The 7,785-nt window shown below is 37.5% G+C and overlaps 1 protein-coding gene across 1 annotated transcript in view; it reads left to right on the top strand.

Moving 5' to 3' along the window:
• The window catches only part of LOC103469328 (cytoplasmic phosphatidylinositol transfer protein 1-like), a 75,013-nt gene that overhangs the window by 62,282 nt on the left and 4,946 nt on the right, over positions 1-7,785 (top strand). The window contains exons 3-6 of the mRNA XM_008416932.2: positions 2,156-2,244; positions 3,417-3,424; positions 4,123-4,194; positions 6,468-6,563. Coding sequence (XP_008415154.1) covers positions 2,156-2,244; positions 3,417-3,424; positions 4,123-4,194; positions 6,468-6,563 — 265 coding nt within the window. The remainder of the gene's footprint in view (positions 1-2,155; positions 2,245-3,416; positions 3,425-4,122; positions 4,195-6,467; positions 6,564-7,785) is intronic.

Genomic DNA, 7,785 nt, shown 5'->3' with positions numbered 1-7,785 from the left:
ACACCAGATTATGGTGTATTTTAGAGCTAAATGGTGCAAACGGCTCACAGTCTATGGTGACATTTAAATGCAGTTTTTTATTCCTCTTTCTTGCTCTCTGTACAAAAGGAGTTTGAATGATTCATGTTTCCTTCATAAGAGACAACATAAGAGAGAAAATGTAAGAGAGAAAAAGTTTTATGACACCAGTGAAAAGAGGGTTTAAAGGTTAATTGTCATTTCTTTTTATTGAGTTATAAATAAAGAGAAATGATATAGCCTAAGGCTTTTCGTGGCTCACACTTGCCTTAATGTAAGGAATTTGCTTCCAGCTTTATTCTGGACTTAGGGTTCTGCACTTTTRCAAAATGTTGTCAATTTATTTTAGTGCTGATAAAAAAAAAAATCCAAGGTGAGGACAGTCTGTTAAACACCTGATTCCAGTCACTCCCAGAGGACGCTGGCAGAAAGAGCGGAGCAATGCCACGAGACAGGTGAAGTGGTTATAAATGACAACTGAGTGTGCCTCGGGGACAAATGAACTGTCATTCACAGTCCTAGAAGAGAAGAAGACTACACGTTGCTGTGTGAGTATGCAGTAAAGTCTGCTCGTCTCTGTGTGGGGACACAGAGGGAGATGAGGTCAGYGTAAGCGATGGATAATTTGAGCAATCGCYGTCGGACACCAAGAAGGCCTCTCTCCGCCCACAAACCACCTGTTACTGTGTTACAGCTGCAGTCTGTGCATGTGAATGTACGTGTGGCACTTGTAAATAAAGCGAGGACACGGGACATGTGACCGGCCTGCTATGTTTGTGTAGTACGCCCTGGCTATATGACAGAGAAGAGGAGCCGGAGGAAACCACCAGTCTTACGTCCCTGTGGTCTCAATGGTCTCATAAAACCCTGGTTAGCTTAGCACACACAGATACTTGTAAAAGCCATTTTTCCCCCTTGAGAGTCCCAAATTCTGTCACATCTAGAAAACCCAAACAYTGCAATGTGTTTATTTTGAAACTTTATTAGTAGTAATTTGTAACTGTTGTTTGTATATTTCACAAATCTGCTCYTTATTCACAAGTCCCYACTCAAAGTTCTCCACAAGAAGTTTGGGTGTGAATAGAAGACGCTCTGGTCAAATGAGACCAAACCTTTGGCTACGTTTTGACCGACATGCAAAATGTTGTCTGTAGCAGAACATGTTCATATTCTAGATAACCTCAAAATCCAAAACTAAATCCAAAGASTCTCTAGTGAGGTGTAAAAACTGATGTACACAGATGCTCTCCATCCAGTGTGACTGAGCTCAGCTTATTTTGCAAAGAAGAACAGGCAATATTACTCAAACAGAGGAACCAAGTGTGACGTACACGTTTCATTTTTTCTATGTGCAAAAATTATAACAATGTATTGATTTTCTTGCATGTCAYAATTAAGCACTRCTTTTGGTTTGTCTAAAATGCAACAAGGAAATCAGAAAATATTTAAGGGATATGAATACTTTCATAARAGTCTGTGTTACATACCAGTGATGTATGTAAGTGCTACAGTAATCAGCTTTAATATTATATCAAGTGAAACCTGGACCTGTTAATCAAGTGGATGCATTAAAGCTGGATATTGACGTTCAGGATAAATGTAATCTCAGCTTAACTGCTTCTGCTCAGAYTCGATTATAGCTTTCTGCTCTTTCACTTTCCTTCATGTCTTTGTTAAACTGTGATGACTGTTGTAATGCCAAACGTATCAAAGTTTTACATTTCAGTCATTTCCTCTTTATTCATCAACAATTTTGTTGTGTTTCCCAAATCTGTGGCACGTCACGTCTTCCCTTTCTTGTTTATAGAATCCATTTTTGAAGAGAAATGGYTGCTCCTCTGTATTTTTCTTCTTATTAACCCTCCATGCCTCTCTCTATATCTATMTCAGTGCAAGTGCAGTGAAAGTCCCCAGCAGGGTTGCTGRGTGTAATCACTGTGATCAGCTTTCCCAGGAGCCATCATGGCCTCATTGTATGGCCTCCATTATACGCATCAGGATGTTTCTTATTGCTAGTTGTGGTTGATCGACCAAAAKAAAAGAGTTGAGAAATTTGAAGAGAAGACTAATTTCAATCTGCTACAATTTTCTTTTTTCAGCTTGCCAACCTAAACTCTCGTCTTTCTGTGTGTTTTAGCAAGCTGCCCAGCTGGGCCAGGGCAGTGGTTCCTAAAATTTTCTATGTCACAGAGAAGGCCTGGAACTACTACCCATACACCATCACGGGTAATCWTGTTACTGCAAATCCCTCCTCTTTYATCTGCGGACTTTTTTCCAACCCTCATTGTGTCAGAGTTACATAATCAGAAATCACAGTCAGTTTAAAACGACACAGAAACTGTTTACCTATTTAAATACCATCTTTTAAATGCATTAAACATCATAACCTGAGTTTTTTTTAAGGCTCTTTTCTACATTTTAATATGAAATGGGAAGTACACATGCATGAATATTTACATGATAATGGATCAAATTATAGTCTTTAGGTAATTTGCATTCATTGTCTCTTCTCTCTAGTTTAATGTTATTCATGAAAGTTCACATGAAAACATAACAAACACTAAATAACTCATATGTGCATTTATRATACTACTACCATAAACTGTCCATTATTAAGTTCATTGTTCCTGTTAATAATACAAGCACTGAAAGTTATGAAGTGCAAAACACGTTTACATACTAATTACATGTAATTATATGTAAGCAACAACGTTTAACAATGTTTTGAAGTTTTTCTTGGATACAGACAAACTTTCTGTCTCTGATGGTGGTTCTTCTTACTCTAGTTGCATTATTGATGGTGGAGTGAGACCATGCAATATTTTGACATCAAGAAGCAAATTTTAACATTTTTATGATGTTAAAATGTAATATTTTGCCTTTTGGCAGCAAACCCTRATGATATTCTTGAGGCAACAAAGATTTATTGTGAAGATCTTCAATAGGTTTTTGTACTGTTGAGCCTGATAATGGCATAATCTGCACATTTCTATGTATTTGTGCAGACAAATGCATAGAAATTGATGTTTGAAAAGAATTTTATTGGCCCAAGTASAAAACTTTGTTGGACGCCTACTGGGGTTGAGTTTTGATTGGCATTGGCAAGAAGAGGAGAAGCTGAAATTAACTTTTCAGTATAAAATATAAGTTAATGCAGAAACTGTACATGACAGTTTGTGTTACACCTACAAAATAAGGAAAACTATGCTAGAAACTGTAACAGTGGAGATGTTAGCAACATAAGAGCTCTTCATACCATGCATGCTTTTACTGAGACTAAAATGTTGTTCCTGAGGCCTAATGGTACACGCRGTTTCATTTCTTTGTTCTCTTTAACCCATCTCTTTCTTTCTTCTCACCTCTTATTCCTGTCCATTACACTGATGGCCTCTGGTCAGAGTACACAGTGAGTATTTTCACTTTCTGCACAGTGTATACACACACACACACACACACACACACCCTACACACACACGCGCACACACACATTATGATCCAAGGCACTTTGATCTAACATCTGACATGTAAGTTGAAAGCGAGCGTACCAAGACATGTGCTTTAGCACATGCTATGCCATACTTTTTTTGAATTCACTTTTTTGTTCCATTATCTATATTTCCAWTTTTTTTTTCTTCTTCTCACATTGATACTTATTACAGAATGGCAGATCAGAACTTTTTAAAATAATATTTAATTAAATAATTTCTTAAATTACACAGTTGCTGTATCATACTAAACACACAACTGGSTACAGTCAATGGAAATGACTGTTAGRTTATATTATGAAAACTTTAAACCTATTTCTGTAGTGGTTACTGCTGAAAAATGATATCTTACTCYGCACATCATCACAGTTAMATTTGCTGTGGAGTTCAACAAACTCCACATTTTTACATGTATTGTGGTAGCATTCAAATTTAAATGTTGTCCAATTAATRTTTGGTAATCTTTAGTAGAGGAAAGTCTCAGACACATATATCTAAAGTCTCAGGTCATTGTGTTTGATGTRATTAAGTCCAAGAAAGATTCATTACTTATTTTCTGATGGTGTAAAACAATGTCTTACCATCTGAGACTTTTTTTTGAATCTGCTGCTCCCTCCAGTGCTCCTTCCTGCCCAAGTTTTCCATCCACATTGAGAGCAAATATGAGGATAACAAAGGAAACAATGACAATGTAAGTACGGCTCAATATCTCAAGCGCTTCGCGAAGAACTGTGCGCGCATCTCGATTTTTCAATTGGGTTTAGATTGGCGCAGTTTCTATTCCTCTGTTGTCTGTTTTATTGCTTCATCGTTTTATCAGGCTCCATCTTCACCACCTTCATGCCTCAAGACCTCGCCGTCGAATTAAATGAATTGCTTTTGTCTGAGGATTATTGAATCATTGTGACTGTGAGATATAAAGAGAAAGGAGACTTGGTCTGCTCTATTCATATTCCAGCAGGATTTTCAGATAGTAGAATATGTTCAGTACTTTTCAATTGAATTGCCACACATCWATGTCTTATGCAAACTTAACGAGTGATGTTGTTGAAAGACTGAAAATTGTTTTAAATCCCACAATCCTAATTCTGCTGGAAAAAGTTGAAACCTTTTAGATTTTACTGCAAAAATGTTTTTGCGGTTTTGCAATTGGAGCCTAAAAGCAGAAGCTACTCCAAATTATATGTTATTGTACGGTTCCACATCCCAGGATTGAAACTGTCCATGTTTATAGAAACATTTAATATGAGTGTTAATTATACAGAAAAAAAAACATTCAGTAACTGGAGGAGCAAGCTCGTTAAACAGAGAAAGCAACCGTCACTCCTGATGTAAAGTTGAATTGTGTCAAAATTATTTCATCCAGCTTGTCTTATCATTATATACCTAAGACAAAGAAAGGGATTTGTTGCATGTAAACAACAAGCTTTAACTTTGTTMAATTCATTAAACAAAACCATCAATAAATATGCATTTTGTTGATAAGGCTGGTAAATATTTAAATTCTCCACTCATTTATCTGTAAAACATTAATCCAAAATTCCAATTATTTGTYTACATTATTTCTTCAAAACGTAATCCTAAACCTTTCTGGTTTTATTAGAACCTAAAAMAATTCCTCCTTGGTCCCCTCTCATCAAAGTAAAAATATCTTATCTGTAGAGAGATCTACTTTAATATCAATAGTGGTGAAAATTTGATAGGTCCCATGATGACATTGTAGGGCTTTTGGAGATTTCATTCAGCATCTTAGAGTCTGCTTCTAGAGTGAATTTTCCTGAACACCCAGATCTACACTGTCATCAGTTGTTATTAATATCTTCCACTTGTTGGTTATTTCCCATACAGTCGAACGCCTGAATCGGATTTTAAATTCTTTTGAGACATCAAAAGCTGCCGTCTTCCCTCTGAAGGCTTCAAAATGAAGACGAAGCTCAATAGATCTCATTGTGGTCATTTTCACATCAACTGTCAGGAGTCCACAAAGATAAATGTTTGAGGTTTAAGCAGATGTTTAAACTCAAAATGATGAGCAGCAATGACAATACTCAAGTGCACCAGAAGAGTGTCTGAATTTATTCCTTTTTTTATCTGAATGGTTATATTTTTTAAATTATTTTCTATATTGTGTTTATTCATAATAAATATCCATTTATATGTCCAAATATAACAGCTGATTTTTTTTAAGTGTGTTAAAAATAGAGATTTTGACATTTTTAATGCCATATCAATAGTACATGGACAATGGATTTGAAGAACTTCTTTAAGGAAAAYATGTTTCATGTCTTCTACAACATAAAACCGTGTCCTCGCATTTCAGTTCGTAGAGCTTTTCATCACGTTCTTTGTTGTTTGTGCCTGTCCTTCGGAGCCACTTGATGCTTTGATTGGCAAAARGAACAAGTCYGAGTTATGCAATATTGCCTCGATCTACGCTCAAGGAAAAAGCAAAAGTCTGCAGCTCCCCTCGGTGGCAGGTGATGAGAGGTGCACCCAGATTCTGCTGGTGCCACAGATGGTCATTATTTCACATTTGAAGCCGACTAGAGCAAATGTGGCAGTAGACTTGTTCAGTGGAGGGGCTTTCTCCTTACGCTCCTGTCTTAACGCCTCACTGCCTCCACCATTTGTCCTCTTGCTTCTTTTCTTTCTCTTCCAGTCACCGTCATCGTTTTCAGTAATCTATCCATTCATCTTGCTGATTTTTTTYCCCCTTTTTGTAGCACCAATATATGAGACTAAAGGGAGTTTATTCCCGGCTTAGTGACACTATTTCATGAAACTGCTCAGATAAGACAAGCTAATCGTTCTTGTGTTGATTACTAGGAGGAGGTCACTGAACATGAGGCTCAACTCAAGTCTTATTTAGAATCTTGTCTAAGAAAAAAMCAGACACATGACACAATCAACACGGCCCGATGTGTTGCTGCGACTACTAACAACAAAGGTTTTGCTGTTCCTCAGATCTTTGGAAGTGAGCCCAGAGAGGAGGAAACAGAAGTGTGTTTTGTGGACATTGCCTACGATGAGATCCCTGAGCGCCACTACAAAGAATCAGAGGTGAGGAAGGAGAGATTCCTGAATTAAAGACGCAAATCCGAGTTTTGAATAAAAAAGGTAGGGGAAAAAAAGAACAAAGGATTCAGAGTCAAATACAAAGACTAGAAATGTAGTGGAGGGATAACAGATGAGATTTTTATTATTCACTTATTTTGATCACCAGCTGGTCCTCTGCCTCATCTGTATGTATACAAATGGGGGGAGGTGTGTTAACTGCAGAGATTTYACATTTCCTTGCACCTGTGCCGGCCAACYTACCGCGGTGTGGCGATTATGAGAGGAGTTATTAATAACCACACGGAGTCGTGACCCTGCAGCCGTGGTGTTTTATTATCGACACCTTCACTACACACCTCCCACTGGGACGTATGCTGCTCTGCGTTTACACTTGGAAGCTAAGAATAGCTCAGAGGTCATGTCCAGAGTTAAATATAGATGTYGGAAGTTGCATGTAAATATTTGATTCAAAYACAGATTTAAAAATTAAYAATATGTTTGATTCTTTCTCAAGACAAACACAGCATCATTACTGCTAATTAATTAAAGAWGAAAAAAAGCATCCCAGTGTCTCCCCCTAYTCGGCTCCTTCAGACTASCCAGCAGCAATTAGCAAACACCTGGTGGAATTGATGAGCTCTTTATACAAACACTTCTCAGTGCTGCGCTGGTAAAAACATTGTTMGAGGTGTTAATARAAGAGCGATGCTGTGATGAGTTCCCAAAAACAGAGTCTTGGAAAGAGCCGTACTTTCTTAAAGAGACACAAACCCAATTTTAAAGTGTTAAATTATGAAGTGAAATTCATTTTAAGTCATATTTGATAACATGATTGTGCTATAAAATGGATCTTGTACCTTATTCTCCCCCCTTTTTTTTCATATAGACCAAGCATTTATTTTGTATTTTCCTTTAACTTTTTTCAGTCTTTCTTCAGYGAATCYGATGACACATTTTATGCAAAGAGAAATGCAACAGGCTTCATCCACCTCCTCTACTATGGAACTCCCTGCAGGGACAAAAAGTTTTGTCTTCCACCCGCACACAGTCTGTCTCAGTCAAACACGTAACCCTCAAGACAAACGAGCGCCACAGCATAATTAGTCCACAGGGGGGAGTGATTAATGTGYATACAGCTTATGATGAAGGACTCCGTCTGTGAATCTTGGCTGCTCTCTATATGATTCCTGTAATGAATGCAGGTGTTCGTGTCCTGTAGGGGGGG

The sequence above is a fragment of the Poecilia reticulata genome, linkage group LG8, assembly GCF_000633615.1.
Source record: "Poecilia reticulata strain Guanapo linkage group LG8, Guppy_female_1.0+MT, whole genome shotgun sequence".
NCBI classification, from domain to species: domain Eukaryota; kingdom Metazoa; phylum Chordata; class Actinopteri; order Cyprinodontiformes; family Poeciliidae; genus Poecilia; species Poecilia reticulata.
This window is presented reverse-complemented; position numbering and strand designations above follow the sequence as displayed.